The 21,888-nt window shown below is 34.0% G+C and overlaps 2 protein-coding genes and 1 pseudogene across 2 annotated transcripts; 1 reads left to right on the plus strand and 2 right to left on the minus strand.

The window, feature by feature from the left end:
- Window positions 1-7,579: 7,579 nt before the first annotated feature.
- LOC149552001 (sugar transport protein 7 pseudogene) lies at window positions 7,580-8,521 on the minus strand (annotated as a pseudogene).
- A 277-nt stretch (window positions 8,522-8,798) lies between these two features.
- On the minus strand, window positions 8,799-9,300 carry LOC149552002 (protein SMALL AUXIN UP-REGULATED RNA 51-like). Its single transcript, XM_089790160.1, has 2 exons — window positions 9,118-9,300; window positions 8,799-9,062 (listed from the first exon to the last, which is right to left on the minus strand). The coding sequence occupies exons 1-2, from the start codon at window positions 9,298-9,300 to the stop codon at window positions 8,799-8,801; spliced, it is 447 nt and encodes a 148-aa protein (XP_089646286.1).
- A 660-nt stretch (window positions 9,301-9,960) lies between these two features.
- Window positions 9,961-10,977, plus strand: LOC149552003 (uncharacterized). The gene is made up of 2 exons (XM_089790161.1): window positions 9,961-10,299; window positions 10,393-10,977. The coding sequence occupies exons 1-2, from the start codon at window positions 9,961-9,963 to the stop codon at window positions 10,975-10,977; spliced, it is 924 nt and encodes a 307-aa protein (XP_089646287.1).
- The last annotated feature ends 10,911 nt before the right edge of the window (window positions 10,978-21,888 follow it).

A 21,888-nucleotide genomic window follows, 5' to 3' on the forward strand; every position in this document is an offset into this window, starting at 1 on the left:
GTTCCGTATTCTAAAAACTTTTCAATCCACTGTTTGGGTGTGCAAAACACGAATTAGAATTTGATAAAAATGGGATTTCGTATCCTCATTTATACTCCATTTCGTGGATTTCGTCTTCCATCAAAATACTTGGAATTGGCCATAAACCCGTTTTAATTCCAATTTTTATTAAAATGGGCATACGATATTTGTTGAAAGCGATAATTTTTCGCATCCGCCAGGAGCTATTTCATTTCCCGCTCGAATGTATCCGTTGCCATTGCTTGCTCGACCAGGTATGTGTTTACGTTTTGTGCTTTCTAGGTCGCGAGGGTTCTACTTCTCCATTTCTCCTTACGATTCGTCATTTTCTTCAGGTTGCAGAGGTTTATAGCAGAGGCGAGGAGGCGAGTTAGTTTGGTTGCAATCTTCATCAGCGGGTAGGGCTTTCTCAACGGGTTCCATACCATTTCTTTGCAAACTTGAACCTTCTTTTTTGGAAACGGCGAGAAATCTGGGTGAGCTGCCATGAATTTATCCTCCTTCCATAGTTGATTTGAATTTCAAATGTCTTTAATTGAGCATTACTATAATGATAATGTTTTCCAACAGCTAGAACTGGGACTGGTTGCAAAGTACGTTAGATGGGCTTTCTTATATATGATTTAAATTTCCTAAATCTTGTTGTAGGCGGAACTATAAAACACACAAAAACTTTCAACCCACGTGTACAATGAGGGGTATGAGACAGCACCATGGAAACGATTCCAATATAACAGTGTTTGGCCAAAACAATGTGGTTGGGATTTGTTCTTAAAAAATTCCCCATGTTCATCCCCAAAGAAGAGTGAAGAGGGTATTTGTTTCTGCGTCATTGGTGCTATCTGATATTTACTAGATTTTGAGGGAAAAGAAGAGTCAAGAGGGTATTTGTTTCTAAGGGAAAAGCCTTGTCAAATTGTTTTGTAAGGCAAAAAGTGGTAGTGGAATATGACAAAAACTGTATAAAACTGAATTTGTTTTTGGCCTTTGCTATCAGAACTGCTGTAGGTCTGGTGCATTGTGGGGAACTGACATTTTGGGGTCATTTTAGTGCAGGAAATTTTTAAACAAATACATTGGGTCTTCTGAAGAGTCAAGGCCAAACATGAGTATTGCAAGGTTTATTAAGTGCATGACTATAGGGGATGGTGTTGTGGGGAAGACTTGCATGCTTAAGTTTTTGCATAAAATTGTTTGTGTTTTTTCTTCTCTAGATAGTAAGCCTGTAAGCTTGGGATGTGCGGATGATAAGTTTTTGAATAAATCTGTTTGTGTTTTCATTTGATGTATTGAAACATTTGCAGTGATTCATCACATAGGATGTCAAACATGAAAAAGTTGTTAAACAAACCTTCAAAATAGAGAAACCAATCTAAGTTATTGCAATGAAAAACCTATGTAATGTAAAAGACTTTAAGCTAAAAGTTGCATTTGTATTGTTTCACTTCAAAGTTTTATGCTCCAACCTTTGAAGATGTGTAAGGTAGAGAGATATGTCTTTGCATGCCCCTCCTACCATCAATAGAACAGAGATATCTCTTGATCCTCTCCTCCTGAGAGGGTTTTCCAAGGCATCAGCCTCTTTAATGAAGACATAAGGGGATGCTGAGATATCCCTAGGACCCTCACCAAACTCTGTCATATTTTAGAATGTCCTGGAAACCTGCAGCTGTCCCTCAGATCTGACACTTTCAAAAAGCAATTTTAAATATTTTTGGTATGCTTTATGCTAGTTCTTATGCTTTATGCTATTTTTGGAAGCTATGCTTTATGCTAGTTCTTTGCTATCCATGACTGCCATTAAAACTTAATTCACAGAACAGCTAAGGGAGTGAGAATCCGCCATAAAACAAGTAACTTTATAGTCAGGAGTGACTGTTTAATTTCACCTCATTTTTCTTAGGATTAATTTCATGTTTCTTGTAATCTTTAGACTTGCTTTTAGCTAGGCGATGCTCCATTGTTTCCCATTTCTGATTATACATGGTTAAAGCTCAAATGAGATTAAAAATTAAAATAGATAGACTAATCTTGTGACCACAGCCTCAAACCAATGGAAGATAGAGCTCTTCCATCTAAACAAAAACTACAGTGACGACATGACCTTTTCATTGTCTACAAATTTCAATAATGTCATTTAAAGTTATAATGAAGTGGTGTACTATTCTCACTGCATTTATGCACAAACTCCATTAAAACCCAGTTGTTGAAAACTTGAAAAACTATTCACAAAGTTTGTTATTTGATGACTGAAGACTCATGCACCAGGATGGCTATTATAAATGATATCATATTATAGTAGTTTTGATGTGATGTTTATATTAAAGCAATCATAAAGTCAGGGATTGTTCCTTAATTATAAAAAGAAGAATAACCAAGTCACGGATTAAAAAATAAAAATCACAGCAACAGTAAGAAACATAAATGGTGCACTGACAGAAACTATCAACACATAGCCCCTTTCTTAATATAAAAAATCTATCTTTATAATAAGAAACATTTAAACAATATCAATAAGAAACATAAACAACCCAGTGAAAGAAGAGTATCAGCTATATCCCCTTCTTTAATATAAAAAAACCCATTGTAAAAGCTAATTCAAAACAAAGTTAACATAATCCCATCAAACATGACTCTTATCAACTACAACCATACAGTAAAATATGATTTCTCTATAATTGACCTCCAAATATTAGATTTATGCTTATTGTTTCTTTTTTTTCCCTGTCAACCACAACTGTATAGTAAAACATCCTTTAGAGCATTCCAAGTTGCTCAGATCAGAATGTATCAATGCATGTATGAATCCTTTTTCCTACGAATCAACATTTGCTTTTTCTATAATAGCTCCATCTGGAGCCAATTGCCTAAGCCTATAGTGAGCTACCCTCCATTCCATCTCACAACACAAATTTACAGTATTCTCTGTTCCGTCTTTTTCACTTTTATTGGTTTATTTTTTCTCTTTTCAAATAAGAGCTGGTTTAATTATATTCATCATTGAATTCTAATGTTCACTCTCACAAAGTTGTTGATCGTATGATTTTTTGTATTTTACAAATTCTATGGACCTAATGAACGTGTCTCTACATTGGTTTTAGGTTGCTGATGGATCTAATGAAAAATAAACACGTTCTAGGACACATTGCTAAGAAGAGAAGAGTTGTTTGTGCTCTTGTTGTTGGTCTTGCAGCCTTTGCTGCATCTATAGCAACGATCGCACAAGAAGGCAGAAGAGCAAGATGTAAGCGCAAAAGAGACGAGATTCCCTTTTATAAGCGTATTATCTATTCGAATGAAACTGATTGCCATGATCAAATTCGAATGAGTAAACAAGCCTTCTTTCATCTAGCTGATATTCTTAGGGAAAAAGGAACCATCAAAAATACATTGAACTTAACACTAGAAGAACAGTTGGTGATGTTTCTCCATACTCTTGGCCATAATCTGAGGAATCGTAAGATTGCTCATAACTTTGGTCACTCGGGAGAGACAATAAGCCGATATTTCCATAGGGTTTTGACGGCAATCTTGGCACTCCATAGCAATTATTTCTTACCACCTAGTCCAAACACTCCTCCAAAAATTAGTGGGAAGGACCGTTTTGATCCGTACTTCAAGGTACATATCCTACTGGCACACTTTTGTTTCCTTGACTATAAATTCTATAAGTCTGTCCCTTTGATTATAAGTTTTCTTACTGTAGGATTGTGTGGGAGCAATTGATGGAACTCATATTCCAGTCATAGTCGATGTTGACACTCAAGCTCCATATCGTGATAGAAAAGGAAACTTGTCTCAAAATGTTATGGGTGTGTGTTCATTTGATTATAAGTTTCAATATGTCCTTGCTGGATGGGAAGGATCAGCTGCAAATAGTTGTGTCCTAGCTTCAGCCCTATCAAGATCCGATCAGTTGGTAGTTCCCCTTGGTATGTCATGTATTTTTATATGCCACTACATATGACAATTTTTAAAAAGTTATATTAATCAATTTTTATTTTATGTAGGAAAATATTATTTGGTTGATGCTAGATATCCCAATGTACCTGGATTTCTTGCACCTTATCGCTGCATGTGTTACCATCTAAAAGAGTTCTCGAGGGCAAACCCAATAAATAGCCCACAAGAGTTGTTTAACCACCGCCACTCATCGCTTAGGAATGCAATTGAACGTACATTTGGCATTTTGAAGCAGCGCTTTCCTATCCTAAGACATGCGACATCATATCAAATCATGACCCAAATTAAGATTGTTTTGGCATGTTGCATACTACACAACTTCATTACCATAGAGGATGGTGTTCCTTCAGAAGTTGACATTGAAGAGGAAGATGATCGTGAGGGGATAGATGTACCAATACTTGAGACATATGGGATGACTCAGCGTGATAAAGATGATTGGGGGAAGTTTAGAGATGATATAGCCAAAAGGATGTGGGATGATTATAGAGCTCGATCTTAATATGGCATGTTTGTAGTTAATGCCACATGGAAAGCTCAAATATATTGTACTTAATGATGTATGGAAAGCTCTAGTTTTTTTGAATGCTACGTAATGTTATTTTCATCTACAATAGTACTCTAAACTCTTCACGAAAAAAGTTATGATTATTTCTCCCTTTACCATCTTGACTTGATGCAATTGTTTCTTTAATGCAAGTGAACTTCTTCTGTGTTTGATCATACACATTACTTCCATCTTTTTGTACAGATCCCTGCTTGAATACATCTTGGAGGTGATAGAAACAAGATGCTCTTACACAAACTGAATTTGAATCTCTCTTATTATGATATTGTTATTTATTACTTATTGATGATGCTATGAAGTTATATTGATGAAGTTGTGTAGATTATGAGAAAGATAATGCACTGTTTGCTGCTATGTCCTCCATTCATTTGTTTGTTACTTCTTGCCTTTTCCACTATTTTGCCTGCTTATATCCTGAATGTCTGCATTCAAAATCATCTTTATAAGGAGACACAATGAGAAACACATTTCCAATTTTTTAGGCATGGTGCCAGGGAGCCCATTTTAATGATCACATCACATTTGGCATCCCTATGATTGAAGATAAAATTATGGTTGACAAATATTAAAGGCAAGGAATAACATTTGCTAGAACTTAATAGATGGGCCAACACATAAGACTTTAGATATCAAGTAACTAAAATATAATCACTCTGAGTCTGCCTCTGAAGACACATTGTTTCAATCGAAGGTCATGGCAAGTATCAGCTGGTTGAGCATGAGTATGTATTCTCCCTATGTCCTATACTTCAAGTCTGTACTTGATAAAGACTTCTATGTTTGGGGATATGACTGAACCTGTGCATGTACAGGTATCATCTAGGTGCAAATACCACTTGGATGATTTGCTGCTGTCCAGCTGTTAGCTAAATTTGTTCTAGATCATTGAGTAGTCATTCATAGCTGGCTATTGTTCTTTCAACTATCAAAGCTAGACAAAGTTGTACTGGCTGATGTAGAAAAACATGAATGTTGATTGTTTGAATACCTGATGGATTTAGCTGTATAAGGTTAGAAGTTCAAATTTAGTCTATTTTAGTTTTGCTAGTGTGTTCTAACATGCAAAGTAAAGCTATGGAAACAATCCTTAACTTATATAATATATAAACTTAAATATAGGAAGATAACAGGAAATTAAAACTCAGATCAGATTATGATCCTCATCTAAAACCTAAAGCTTAGCAAAAGTATACAGAATCAGATTTTAGTAGAACCATTTCTCAATACTTGCAAGGACATCCACCAAATTCTCATCACTTCCTTGCCTATAAAAACATCACCATTGTTGCTTTGATCAAATTAATAAGGGAAGCGGATTTTCAAATTTAATTTACACAAAATATATTTAACAGCAAGAGTCTCCAATATATTTCTTAATTCAGAGAGAGATAATTTCAATAATATGAATCTTGATCTATGATCAATCTGTCAACGTCAATTTGCCTTTATATGTAGATTGATCCCTTGTTGAACGAATATAAATAACAATCTGCCTATTATCGCTGATACTCGTATCTATAGATATACCAATCACTGTTGATTTGAATAATGATGATAATTTTCAGTTTATTCTCTGTGATATAAGCATTATCTTCCATGATATTAATCTAGTGTGATTAACGACATTAACGGTTTGGCCTAGAAGGCGATGAGTGTTTATAAAAAAATTGCTTACATCTTATTATATGATTTGTTACATGAATCTTTCTAATGCAAGAAAATAGTTTGTAGATACATCTATCAACCACAAGATATAGAAGGAATCTCATGGGACATAATCCATCTATTTTCATTAAATTGTTCTTGATTTACTATTTCCTAATTTTAGGTTGATGTCATTGAGAGTTCGAATTCAAATATCTGTATAAATTTATTATATTCATTGTTGTGTACTCGATTCTCAGCCAGCAACCAATTCACTAACCAAAGTGCACATTGATATTTTTTTCATTTTTAAAAAGTTTTCTTATCAAAACAATTTGCACCTCTATAATAACTAGTTTTAATACATTTGAAGTATGAGAGAATACGTTCTGATACAAATATTTAGTTCTTTAGAGGAACCAATATAACTTGAGATTTCACAATAAAACTTAATATTCTAACCATTTTGTCTCAACTTCTTTTTGTCAAGATTACATAAAAAGAAAAGACACACAAGATTTTGATATTCTGCAGGCAACATGTTGGTAGGCCAATAATAGTGCTGATGTTGTTTCATATGTTCTTGCAGATTTTGCTTATAGGTTTCATTTCAAATGCTCTGTCAATGACAAACACTTTTCTGTATATAAGCTATGATAGGGACCTTGAAATATATCAACAAAATGATCTCTGAGTTGAAGTTTGAAGCTCAAAATTTTCCATTGCACTGCTGTTAGAGACTTTAGCTTCAAATAGATTCTAACGCAAATATGTGTTCTTCCTTTTTTACAGCACCCAAATTAGCATGCTCAACAACACCCTTCTTGGTACATTCAGTCCTAATTTTTATGATCTTTGATCCTCCTATAATAACTTTCTTATTAGTAAGTTTGTTCTAAAATTTCTGCTCCATGATCCTTCCTCTCATATTCAATTAATTTTAATCTCCCTCCCACTTTCTCCTTCTCTCCCTCTCTCTTCCTTTCCCTATCCCTTTCTCTCTCATCGTGAATAGTGTCTTCCTTTCTCAAACAAAGAATGTCAACAACCTAAAGGAGCTCTTTTTAACTCTCATTTAGATAAATCACACAAGTAAGGGGAAGGTTACATCTTCAGATAAATCCTATGGGACATGCTGACCTGAAAAGGGATTTACATCTTTAGTCTTGCAGATGGGAAGGTAGGCATACATCATTACCAATTGGACTTATTGAGCTCCAAAAAGAGGTTACATCTTTGGACAAAACAAAATAAGGTGGGCAAAGATTATGCCCTAGAGGACTTCCAAGCAAGCTGACAAAAAAAATTTAACATCTTTGCACTATTGAATTAAATTGAACAAGGAGACAATTATGTGGGGATTGATCATATTCCATTGAGCATCTAGTGAGTAGTGTGGCAGGAAGAAATCTCCCAAATTAAGTTGTGAATCCACTCTAGGGGATCTTCAATTTTCTCATTAGCTTCTTCAGTTTCAATAGGTGGCACAATTTTCTTCCAAAACCAGTGTTTTCTCCACTGAATAACCATTTCTTCAATGGGCACACCTTTGGTTTCTGGCAAGAAGAGATATACAAAGATAGTCATAATGAAGATCCAACCTGCAAAGAATAGGAAGATCCCAAATCTAAAAACACATAAGAGGGGTAGAAAGGCTTGAGTCATTGCAAACATTAGAAGAAGGTTCACAGACACAGTTATCGCCTGTCCAGCGGACCGTGTCTCTAATGGAAAAATTTCACTTGGCACAGTCCATCCAAGAGGGCCCCAGGACCACCCAAATGCAGCAACAAATATACAAATGATTATTACCAACAGCTCTAACAAGTTATTTGAAAGCTCTTTGTCTGCTTTGTACTTCAAGCCCAATATTATGCCCAATGTTGCCTGTGAACAGATAGAACCATAAAATTACTAGTGAGTGTGCAATACTGCTATTAGTGATACTACTATAGGTTTCAATCTCCATTCTAATTATAACAAACAAATTCCTGGCTAGAGCTGTTCTTGGTCTACCCAGAAATCTTTTTTCCTAAAAAGGATGCTATCATCAGATTAAAAATTAAAGATTCATCCCCATACCTGGCATATTATCATCAGAAATCCTCCCCAAATTAGCAAGGCTCGGCGGTCCCATCTGTCTACAGTGACCATAGAAAAAAGCCCAGCAAACATGGGCAAAATTCCAATCAATACAGTAGAATAGAGAGAAGAATTTTCCCCTGGTCCCAAATTCTGGAATAGCATAGGAGCATAGAACAATAATGGCTTGATACCAGCCAAAATGTGAAACGATGGCATGCAAATTGCCAGTACGAGTTGTGGACGATTTGTTCTTTAGAGGAACCAATATAACTTGAGATTTCACAATAAAACTTAATATTCTAACCATTTTGTCTCAACTTCTTTTTGTCAAGATTACATAAAAAGAAAAGACACACAAGATTTTGATATTCTGCAGGCAACATGTTGGCAGGCCAATAATAGTGCTGATGTTGTTTCATATGTTCTTGCAGATCTTGCTTATAGGTTTCATTTCAAATGCTCTGTCAATGACAAACACTTTTCTGTATATAAGCTATGATAGGGACCTTGAAATATATCAACAAAATGATCTTTGAGTTGAAGTTTGAAGCTCAAAATTATCCATTGCACTACTGTTAGAGACTTTAGCTTCAAATCCACAGTCTGTTTCATGGCGATAAAAGTTGTTCAACTGCTCCAAACTCATATTCTTTGTGGCCTCATCATCCTTCTCCAACATCCACATTAGATGCTCAAAAACAATAGTATCACATGGAAGATTGAGAGCCCCCTTGTTGTTGAAGCCAAACTCCTCCTCTGCCTTCTCAAGTAATTCTAAACACTGGAAAATTCAAGTATCTCATGGGAATAATGAACCTCTTCAACTCATTTCACACATAGACAGCCAAGTAGCCCTCTGGAACATAAGTAGGAGAACCTTTTCTACTGCTCCATTGAGAGCCCCCATTAATGGATGTGGATGTTTCCTTGTGGGTATTGGCCAACTTGTGCCATTTCTTCACAAGCTGCTGCAACTTCACAATCTGCCGGATTTTGTTTGCCTTGCTTGATCCACTCATTTTACAAGATCTATAGATAGTCAGATTTAAGGTCAGTGGAAACTTAGGATAGATCTCCAAAGTCTAAAATTTCTCTACCCAATACCCACTGAGCTTGATTCTACATATATTCTATGCATATATCCAATGTAATGAAAATTATCCTAAAGAAATAATGGAAAGAAATCAGTAGAAGCGTATACATTTTTCTCACTTTGGCTACATCATCCCATCTGCCAAATGAAGCATATACATTTGCCAGCAGTGAATAGGCTCCTGCATGTTTTGGTTCCAACATGAAAATGCTTTCTGCTGCACGCTTTGCTAAATCCACATTTCCATGGACTTTGCAGGAACCAAGCAACACATTCCAGCTACCAATTTTGTGGGTGTGTAGTGAGTGAGCAGCATCTCTGTATTGATCTTTGTTACTTGTTGAAAAAGGCTCGTATTCACTAGAAAAGGTTAATTTTTTGAAACTTACAATTATTATTACTACTTAGCTTCTTATCATAGTGAAGGTGTTAGCATGAAATAACACCAAGTATGTATGGCAGGCTCATAACACAATAAGATTCCTAGTACTGGGTTTGTTCTTCATTGTATCTGCATCACTGTTGTTTTGCAATTGTATATATGTTTTTTGGTTGATAGATTTTTTATTTAAACAGAGTCTTGAGCATGGACAATGATGTTCAAGTCGTTGATACACCTTCTTCAAAAAAGGTGTTTTGGAAACCATGCATGGAGAGGAAGTTCTTAGACTTGCTGCATGAACAAGTCACCTTAGGTAGAAAAGGTGAGGGAGGATTCAAAAAAGAAGCATGGATAGCCATTGAACGGAAGTTCAATGCAGAGATGAGCATGAATTTGTCTAGGGACAATTTCAAGAATAAGCTGAAAACTTGGAAAACAGGATATAGGATTATGAAAGAGCTAAAAAGTACTAGTGGATTTGCATGGAATGAGTCCACACAATCGATGGATGCCGATGACAATGTGTGGGAAGAGCTGCTTAAGGTAATATGGCCTTTTAAATGTATCGTTTTCTTTTAAAAACTTATTAAGATATCAAGATAGTCATGAGTAATCCAATTTTTTGACAACATGCAGAGGAAAGAATTTAAAAATGCAAAATTTTTTAAGAGGCAGTCATTTCAATATTACAACGACTTAGCCGTGATTGCGGGAAATGACATGGCTGATGGTGCCACAGCGACAACAACACAAGACACAGAAGAAGGGCACCATATGGATGAGTGTATTGGTCTTGATGATGATTATGAGGACATTCGTACACCTAATCAGGTTGCTGCTGATTTGGATAATGAAGATATGAATATTTCTATGTCGAATCAGTGTAGTGCAGCAAGTGGGAAACATGTTCGTGAAGCATCATCAAGCAAGAGACCAAAGAGGAAGAAGGCGAGTATGGCTAGTTATGGGATGTTTCATTCAATTGATAAGCTAAATGAGACCCTACTCAAGCCTCAATTTATTGAATTGGCTGAAGAGCGTAAGCTAAAAGATCTACAAGATGTCTATGCTGCACTAAAAGCCACCAATGAACTTAGTATTAGTAATTTGATTGCAGCATTTGACACCTTTGTGGCTGATCCTGATAAAGCCAAAGGGTTTTTAATAATGAACGAAGAGGAGAGAGTTGAATACGTTAGAATAAAGTTTTTACGGATTTAATACCTTTATTGTTGTTCATATACTATTGAGGTTGGTTTTATAACTGTTAAAAGTTACTAAATTTTGTGGGTTCCCATCCCGTTTGATGGATATGACCAAGGATTTTCAGAATTTTATCATCTGTTTATTGAAAACTTTGGATCTAAATAGTCTTATTCACTTGATATTACATTATTAAGTTTCTAATTTTTTATCTTTATATGTGAATGCAATTACTCGGATGTAGATTAGTCATAAATATATCATGAATTATATGATGACTGGTCTGAAGTTGTTTATCACTATTTATGATTGTTTATAGCACCCACCATTCTTAGCACCGAGACATGTGATTCAAGGCCTTTATTGTATTGTGATCCATGTCCCCACATGTGCATGTGGCATTAAGTTTTCAACCCATCAGATTTATTTCACAAGTTTGATCTTCAAGTCATGTGGAAGAGTGGTACTCACTTGTTTCAATTTAATCTAATGCATTTTATCTAGAAATCATTTAGAAGAAGGGTGCTGTGTTTAAATTTTCTGTGTATTGAGCTTCCATGAAATATGTCATAGTTGGAGGCTAGATCAATTTGATCTCAAGCTATTGTGCATCTATGTTCTTTGTTTTCTAAAATTTCAATTTGTTCCTTCAAATTCTGAAATCTATAGGCAAAATATAACTAGTAGTCGGTTCAACACAACCATAGATCAAATTCATCTTAAAATCACGTGGAAGGGTGGTGTTCTATTTGAGTTTCAGTCTATTGGACTTCATGAAGTTTTCCGTAGTTGAATCAAGTAAAGCTAAAACAAGTTAAGGTCATCTTAGCCACTTGATAAACATTTTATCTTACTATTTATTACATAACATTTATGCATTAGTACGTAATAACAACATAAATCCTCCTTGCAACTGATTTCTTGAATGTTTATATGCTTGTTTGGCCTCTACACCAATTAAGACATGGTGCATTGTTTTTTGATACAGGATTCATGGATTCGAAAGTTGTGCCCATTTATAATTGCCCATGTGGTGCTGGGGCGTGCTTATTAAAAGTGTCGCGCACGAACAAAAATCCTGGGCGCGAATTTTGGTGCTGTCCTGAGAGTAAAAAGGTTATTAAGTATGACATGTTATGTATTGTATGTTTCAAACTAATGACATATAATATCTTTAGTATGAACTAATGACATGTAATATCTTTAATATTTTGTATTGCAGGGGAGCGAAGGTTGTGGACATTTCAAGTGGTTTGACTCTACCACTACTCATAATGAAAAAAACCAGTGGAAAATGTGTAAGACACGAGAGGTGGCCAGGGCTAACATTGGTTCAATGACAAAAGATGAAATGTATGATGAAATGTGTAAAATGTTTAAGGCACGAGAGGTTGAAATAATCTTTTTACGCTACCTTCTATGTGTAATTATTGGCCTCTTATTCGGCCTTGTATTTTGGGCCCTTTTTCGACAATGAGCTTAATACAGATAGAACTTTATTACATGTTTTGTGTTGTCTTTTAACCTCTTACTCGGCCTTGTATATTGGAACCTTATGCGAGAACGATTAAATAAAGATAGAACTTTATTATATGTTTTATGACTTAAGTTAAAAGAAAATTTGTAAATTTAATTTAGTTCCTAATTTAAATTTTGAAATTATTAGACTTTCTTTTCCAAAATTAACAATCTCAAGATAATTATATGAAAATTTGAAATATGAGAAATTATAAATAAAATGTATTTTGTGTTGTGTCAAAAATATCTGAAAAATACAAATAATATAAAGATGTTCAACAATTCTTATATATTCTATCTCATTTTAAATATTCTTTTGTTTAAATATTGTACAATATTTTTTATATTTGTTTCTTACTACTTAAATTGTTCTAGTTAAATTAAAAGATATTTTTTATTTCACAAATGTTATATTATATTTATTTCTATTTTTTTAACCTTACATTTTATATATTTGTATTATTAGAAGCGTACTTGCGTTTTCTATTTTATATTAAATTTTACAATACAAAATTTAGATAAAATTTGAGATTTGGTTGGTTTCAAGTTCTACAATTTTCTTCAATGCAAATTACATTATTAACTCCTGGCAATATGTGTTGTGCAATGACAAGTACCACCTCTTCTGAGACGTGAATTGTTAACACCTTGCAATATGTGTTGTGCAATGACAACTTATAAATTAATGTAGTTTTATTTTGGTAGATTAAGTATTTTCCACAATTTTAATGACAACAAATATAATGACTTTAAAATCATATAATGTGTAAGGTATATTTTAATCATGCTAAAATGGTGTATTAAAAATATATTCTATTCATCTTTAAAAAAAAAACTTGTTCATGTCAGTATTCCAATTCCAATTCCTAAATGTGCAACCAAACGGAAGAAATGCGTATTCTCATATTGAATTCTTGGTGAACCAAATGGGCCCAAATCGAATTTCCAAAATTGAAACTTGGATTTCAAGTTCCAGAATCCCAAATCAAGGATTTCGGATGCTAATTCTGAAATCATATTCCAGCAACCAAACGGACCCTTAGGTAATTTGCTGAGATGTTTAGTTGGGAATAAACCAACTAATTGGGAGATGGTATTGGCACAAGCTAGATTTGCATATAACAATTCTATGAATAGGAGTACAAGGAAGACACCTTTTGAGATTGTTACTGGAATGCATCCTAGAGGTATATCGAATTTGAGAGATGTTGCTGGTGAAGAAAAGAGAAGCACTATAGGAGAATTTTTTTTTGATTTTATGGAGTCTTTGCATAAGGAAGTGAAGTTGAGGTTGGAACAAAGTAATCGGAAGTAAAAGGAGAATGCTGATCAGTCTAGAAGACACCATGATTTTCAAGTTGGTGATAAGGTGATGGTTCATCTGAAGAAAGGAAGATTCCCAGTTGGAACATACAGTAAGCTGAAGATGAAGAAATTTGGATCTTGTAAGATCTTGAAGAAGTTTGATAGTGGAAATGCTTATGAAGTTGAGTAACCTGATGACATGGATATATATCCTATATTCAATAATGTTGATTTGTATAAGTATTATGAGTCAGAGGATGAAGTTGTTTTATTAGATGATTATCCTAAAAAGTAGATTGAAGAAGTTGAACATATATTGGATCAGAGAGTTGGCAAGAGCACTAGAGGAAAATATTACTATGAATATCTGGTGAAGTGGAAGAAAAGACCTATTGAAGATGCTTCATGGATTTCTCAATTTGAGTTGGATTCAACTCAAGTTGTGACATCTCAATGATTCAAGAGAATCATTTCTTTCAACCCTAGTTGTCTAATACAGGAGCATCCTAGGTTGCCTTGTTATCCTACTCATTTTTGTTCATTTTGCAAGTTGGTGCATAGCAATTCCTTCATGTGCTTAGCAATTCCTTCATGTGCCTAGTTACTATAGCAATTCCTTCATGTGCCGAGTTACTGTAGCAATTCCTTCATTTGCCAAGTTACCCAATGTATGCCAAGTGACTCTTCATGTGCTGAGTTACCAAGTGTATTCTGAGTGGCCCTTCATGTGCGAAGTTATCCTATTTATGTCGAGTGTCAGCATTTGGATGTGATTTCTATGAGCTGACTTGTGGGATTTATTTAAATTGCGACATTTATATTAAGATCTTTTCTTGGGATATGTCCAGACCATTGTTGGGTCAACCTTCCTCTTATGTAAAGTTCTAGAATGATCTATAAGCCATTTTGGCTCGTATAAATAGAGTTTTTAGGCTTAGAGATAAGCAAAATTAGTGAATTGGCAAGAGGATTGAGAGCATAACTAGAAAATATGAATTTGCTATTGGATCTTTGAATGTGAATGTATTTGTATTCGGTTGTAACCCAGAAGGCCTTACAACTGGACATGTATGAAGATATTTTGATGAATAAATAAAATTATTTCACTCTTCTTCTTCTTTTGGTTGTGTTTCCTTGTATTTTCTTTCGTGTTGTTAACTCTTGTAGGGTGGTTTGGATAGTTGGGCAAGCCTTTGGCCTTAGTTATTCATCCTTTGCTTGCATCACGTTAAGAAAGCATATGGTAGAGTGGATTGGAGATTCCTATGTGAGTGTCTCGAGCCTTTAGATTCTCCAAATAATGGATCAACATCATTTATGAATTTATTATAATGCTTAAGATGTTTATCCTTATCCATGGTTCACCAACAAGTTTCTTTGCGATATCTAAGGGTTTAAGACAAGGAGATTCAATCTCTTCTTTCTTATTTATCATCATGATTGAAGCTCTTGGGAGATCTATACATTGAGCTAGAGAGGAAGGGGGACTTAAGCGAAAAGTATCACTAGCGACCTCGATCCTTCAACTCATTAACAAATTATGGATGATACCATATTTTATGACCAAAGATCAGTTAAGGAAGCAAAACATTTTCAAGGAACTCTACAGACTTATACTAAAGCTTCAAGCCAGGAAATCAATCTTGCTAAATATAAAAAAATCTTCTTCAATACACCCCCAAAATTAGAAAATCATATCTACAACATCATCAACTTTAGAAAAGGGAGTTTTTCATATAAGTATTTGGGTCTCCCTTTAGACTTAGGGTGTAGATCCTCTCAACTATGGGATCTTACAATCAAGAAGACCAAAAGGAATGTAGAATCTCAAAAAGGAAAATGACTATCAGTGGCATGTAGGGTTTCTATGGTCAAATCATTCCTTTCAACTCAACCTATTCTTTTTTTTTTATCATGTATTGACCTCAAAATGAACAAACAAGATGGATTAAACAAATGCCTTGATTCTTTTTTCTAGAAAGGGATTGGGGAAAAGAGGAAAAAATCTTTAATGCATGGAGTTAAATTTGTAGACCAATAAAAAGAGGGATAGGTTTTAAAAAATATTAAGGACTAAGGAAAATCTTTAGGAGACAAATTGGTGTGGAGAATGTATCGTCACTCCCACCTAAAATGATTTAAGATTCTCATTCACAAATACCTTAGAAATGGGATCTAATTAATATTTTTAGAGAAAAATCTCCACCCGAGGATTCAAGAATCTGAATTTTTATAATGGATTGTCAAAGTATAATTATGGATAAACTAACCTGGAACCTAGGGAATGGGAGAGAAGATTTGTTTTGGTCAGACCCATGGGTGGGGTGAGGGATTAACTTTTAGACAAGGAACACAATTGGGAACATTCAAGATCAATCTTGGAAGATAAATGGGGGTCCAAGCTGGTAATGTTGAAATCAATTCTTCAATTGTATGGTGTCATTGATGTTCACACAAATGTCAGTATAAACTGATCAATTTATATTTTGTAGTATTAACCTTGTACATCTCAGTATTAACCAAGAAATGAAGAAATTTGCAATATTAACCTTGAAAATCTTAGTATTGACTAAGCAGTTGGTTAAATAATACTTTCCAATATTAACCGAGGAGTTGGTTCATAAAGAGAATCATGCTTGTAGTATTGACCATGTGGTCAGGCATCAAAGGGATTTTAGTATTGACCAAGTGGTCGAGCATCAAAGGAGTCATAGTGTTAACCAAGTGTTGACCGAGTGACAACATAATGTAATTGACAATATTTTATTAATTGAGGTCGACTATTTGAATGTTTATTATTATTTTGGAATGGTAATATTCAAGCCAATTTGTCTAATCTTATGATTTATAACAAAGTTCATGTTGTGAAGATAAATGTATTGAAGTGGAATATGAAATAAGATGGATATGTAAGCAAAAGGCAGAGCAGGAAAGTGTAGAAGATAAGCTATAAAGAACATCTAACCATGATGGATCCAGAGGTCAAGCTAGAACAAAAATTTGAATCTACAAAGGAAGTTGCTTCATTGATCAGGTCAAAATTACTATTGCTTTCTAACCATTGTAGTAGTAAAGAAATCTCTTAACAAAGTTGACTTAATAGTTATTTTGTAAATCCTCTAACAAGGTGACATTTAAAGATTAAAGTGTTTAAATACCTCTAACAAGGCCACTCCTAATAGGGTGATTTAAATCCTCCAATAGGGTCATACTTAATAGTATGTTTTGTAACCTTTAATAGGGTTGGCTCCTAATAGGGCTCACTTTAGAAGAGTGAAAATTATTGTGACTAGTTGCAAGGTGGTTTTTCCCACATTGGGTTTCCTAGTTAAATCTTGGTGTCATCTGTATTCATGTTATTTGTTTATGCTTTATGGTTCTACAACTAAGTTACTAAAGAGATAAATAATCTTAAGATTGCTTTGTTAATAGAGCATCAGTAATATTCTAATGTTAATTGAGCTAGTCAGTACTGCATGATATATGGAAGTTTGTATTGACATCTAAGAGAAAAGGATTTGTTTTTGTGGTAATTGATTGAACCCTCCCCTCTCAGTTGCTCTCTTACATTTCCAAAAAGTAAATAATTATGTTGAATTAGATCTAGAAAGATTGGGTTGGAAGTGGAAGAGCTTGGATGATATAAACATTCCCCCTATAGATAATAATCTCTTGGTAGAGTCCTAAAATCAAGAAAGATTTTCCTAAATTTGGAGTGTGACAAGCTTGTTTGGGATGGTAATAGATCAAGGAAATACTTAGCCAACATGGGATACTCTCTTCTAATTTTTGAACACTCAAGACCTAAGTCTTTCATACTAAGTATTTATTGGGACAAACTCTGTTTACCCAAGGTAGGTATTTGTCATGATTGGTCCTCCACAAAAAGGTTTTGAGTGCACTTTTTTTTAGAAATATGGGTTATTAGGGAACAAGTAGATTCCCTCTTTGCAAAAGGAAGAAGAGACCATTCACCATATCTTTCTTATTTTCCCATTAGCAAATTAATGGTGGAAGTGGCTATGCTCCTAGTTAGGATGGTCTTCAACCTTCCCCAAATCCTCTCTAGAGCTACTACAGAGTTGGTCCTTCCTAAAAAAAGATGAAATCTATAAGGACTTATGGTTATTGGCACCCTAAATTATTTTATGGGAAATTTAGAAAGAACAAAATAGAATAATCTTTCAAGAGAAAAATATGGAAACAAGGAAATTCATAAACAAGACAGAAACATCTATCATAGAAACTATTAATTATATAATTATGAACATGAATGCATGTGATATTTTAATGACCTGTTGGGATGATAAGCAATGAGGGAGATGGATGGGTCTTAAAATCCTCCCCTTTTTCATCTCTAGACCAAAATCATCTTAGGATAAAAGGAATGATTATAAGTGGCTCCCCCCATCTCATGGATGGTTCAGACTCACTGGAGCTTCTAGAGGAAATATAAGAACACGAGTATTGGAAGTACTATTCATTACATGATGTGAGAATAGGTAACCAAAATAACTAAGACAATAGGGATAAAGACTAATAATTGGTTCAAACTCATGTCTTTTGTTACAGGTCTAGAATTATGCAAAAATATGAGAATAAGTAAAATTAAAATTGAAGGCAATTAAGCCATTATTAATAATGCATTGAGAAAATAATCATCAATGAATTGAAGATTGATATTCATTTTTTTCTAGAGCCCTAAACCTATGCAAATATTTCAATTGCATAACTTTAAACCATACATATAGAGAGAGGGTAATCATATGATAGAAAAATTGGTAAACTTAGGAGCTATCAAGTATAGCAAAACTATATATAATGACATGCGTTATTAAAAGAAATTAGAATCTCTACCTTTTAGGTTGGCCTTAATTTTAAAAATAAAAAATAAACTTTAATTTATTAGTTTATTATGCTAAAAAACATCATTACTTTGTAATTAATCTTGTCATTATCAATTATGATAGTTAACCATGCCTTGAAAATAACACTATCAATTCCAAGTAGTTTAATAATTATGAACAATTATTCAACTCAAGGTGAAAATTTAAACAAAGTATTTGTATTAGGTAGATTTAGGGATCGATTACCAAAATAAATGTGACTTGATTCATGTGTCATTATTTAAGGAGGCATTATTACTTGATAACCATGAACATAGGACAATAATATAAAGAAAGGATTTAAGGTGTTAAGCCTTAGTTAAATGTCAAAAGCATAGAAGTAAAGAAAAACTAGACAATTGTTGTGGGTGAGTAAATGGATACACTGATGAAACTAAAAGGGAGAAAGAGGCACAAAAAGGTTATAAACATTGCAATGGATGAGTGTGTCAAAGGTATTTTGGCCTTCCCAAACTCCCTTGTTGTGGAAGCAGTCAAAAAAGTTCTTGGAATATAATATTTAGGTAATGTAGATAGGACTAGGGTTAATTAAAACATAGTTGCAATGTTCTTAGCTATAGCTATGTTGTTTGAGAGTGACAAGCCATTAGTCAAGGATTTTTGTGATAATTTCTTCAAAAAGAGTATTTTAGTTGGTATAGATGTAGTTCTAAGGAATATTGACCAAGGTTTGATGATCCCCATAACCAAGAATTATGATAGCCAAGCTATTGGCAAGAATGTCATTCCTAAATACCATATTATTTAGGTTGATAGTTAAGATGAGTTCACTACTAGACCTGGTATCAAAACCTGTAATCTAGACTTCTTATTTGGTCTCTCACATGCAAAAAGGCTTTCTTATTGAAATTGGTTTTCTCTCTACCTAAAGGAAGAAGGCATTGAGGGATTTAAGTAAGTATTGGAATGGGCTAATATCACTTGCCTATCATTAGATGATAGTAACAAGGATGTTGAGATTCTAGGAGAAGATGAATGAGCTCATCCTAAGAAGAAGGATGTTGAGGGTGGTCCCAACACGAGGAGGAAAGTTGTCAAAGGAAAAGGAAAAAGTATTGTAGATGATTAACTAGTAGATTCTTAGTGAAGGCTGCCTTTTTGTAATTTTATATAAAAAATGTGAAATGCTTTCTTATTAGTATAAAGGTCTAGTTGGGTTCTAGATGGATATTAATAAGGGATAACTAGGGTTCTTAGTTTACAGTTTCTACAAAGTCTAATAAGTATTAAATATATGGTGGTGATTGAAAAGCTCTATGTAAAAATTATATACTCTGCCATGGACATATTGGGAGGCATTTTAATAGCTCTTGTTTGAATAGTCATTTTTGTATATAGCTCGATTCTCTGTCAAGATAATATAATGATAATAATATGGCTTTAGCAATTATGTTTTTCCCGCAACTTTTATTCGGATATTTTTTTCCTAAAATTTATGCTCTAGAATCTATAAAGGAAATCATTTATTTACTCTTGTATAATGGTTACTTTCTCAATCATTTTTAAACAATGGGTAATGCTTAGAAATATCATTACCCTAGAGGGAAAACTTGCTTTACAGTGAATCACTTATATTTATCACCATTCTCATCTTTATATATATATATATATATATATATATATATATATATATATATATATATATATATATATATATATATATATATATATATATGTATATATATGTATGTATGTATGTATGTATGTATGTATGTATGTATGTATGTATGTATGTATACATGCATATGTATATATATATATATATATATACATATACATGCATATGTTGGTCCCAATTGGTACAAAGAGGGGGGCAAATCAGTACGTTCTTTAAAACTAGTTGTCCTTCCAACTGCTTTAACTAAATTTTACATAAGCCACTTGATAGCTAAAACCAAGATAAATGCAGTAAGGTAAAAGCAAATAAGTTCGCACACAAAAGCATTCATCAAGTTGACACAAAACATTTTTATACGTGGAAACCCTTGGTAAGAGGGTGAAAACCATGGTAGGGATAATATACTCACTAGCCTTTATAATTCATGTAAAGGGTTGTCATATTAAGAGTTACAAGTGTTTCTTTTGAAGAAGCATCTTGTTAGGAATGTCTACAACACATCAGGGTCACAAAATCTTGTGAAAGCTACCTTGTTAGAGGATTTACAAATCTCATTCTAAGAGACACCTTATTAGAGGATTGTACAATAAGCTTACTAATGAAGCTTTCTTTGTTAAGAGCCACAAATAGATGCAATGGTAGGAAAGCGTATTATGTGTTTAGATCTTAATTGTGGCACTGGCTTTTTATGTAGATCTTTGCTTCATGTCCTCAAAGATACATTGATCTTCCCATTTTCTTGGTGAGTTGTCTAATCTCATGTCTCCCCTTGGTTGTCTACAACAACTTGTCCCTATCTCTTCTTCCTCTATAGTTGCTTCGTCTGCTGGTTTGCTTCTTGTTGCACTCCTTTTTATTTTATGTTCTCCTCTATTTTCTGTAGTAGCAACAACTTCAACAACAAACCAATTATGTTTGATTTAGTCATTTATATGTTTTCTTTGATGTAAGGGCACAGTTACCCATGACTAGATTATCCCACTAATTTTTGAATTTCATGTCTACTTTGTTCATAGGAAACCCATGACCCCTATGCATAGGGCCTAGACTGGTAGCCCTATTAGTCCTTTCGTGAACAAATGGTGGTGTTTGTCCTTGCCTACTTTGGTTGTTTCACTCTTGCCTCTTGTCACATCATTGGTGACTCATATTATTGATGACTCAGATCAACTATCATTTATTTCTAGTTGTCAGTGTTGGTGAGAGTCTACCAGAGTGTATGTCAGTGTATTCCTCAACTAATAATCATCGAATTCCTTATTCTTCTCCTTCCTATTGAGAAATCATTTTGCACGATGTCAATGACAAAAATCCTTATGAATTTCTCTCTTAATAAGATGATCAAATTGGCTAGCTCCAATTTTCTAGATGGTTATTTTTCAACCTACTAGGTAGCTAAATTGAAGCTAAATGTGAATGTTCACTGTTGTCAATCAGGATTGCACCTATAGAAAAATGAAAAATCTAGCTATCATTATGAAATATGGAAACTCTCTTGGGTGGTGGATTATCCTAAAATAAGAGATGAATCTCAGGATCCGGCCAGTTCCTAAATAGTGATCACCTAAAAACTTAATTGTA

This window comes from Cupressus sempervirens, chromosome 6, assembly GCF_028749045.1.
Source record: "Cupressus sempervirens isolate cs-2001-9-10 chromosome 6, ASM2874904v1, whole genome shotgun sequence".
NCBI classification, from domain to species: domain Eukaryota; kingdom Viridiplantae; phylum Streptophyta; class Pinopsida; order Cupressales; family Cupressaceae; genus Cupressus; species Cupressus sempervirens.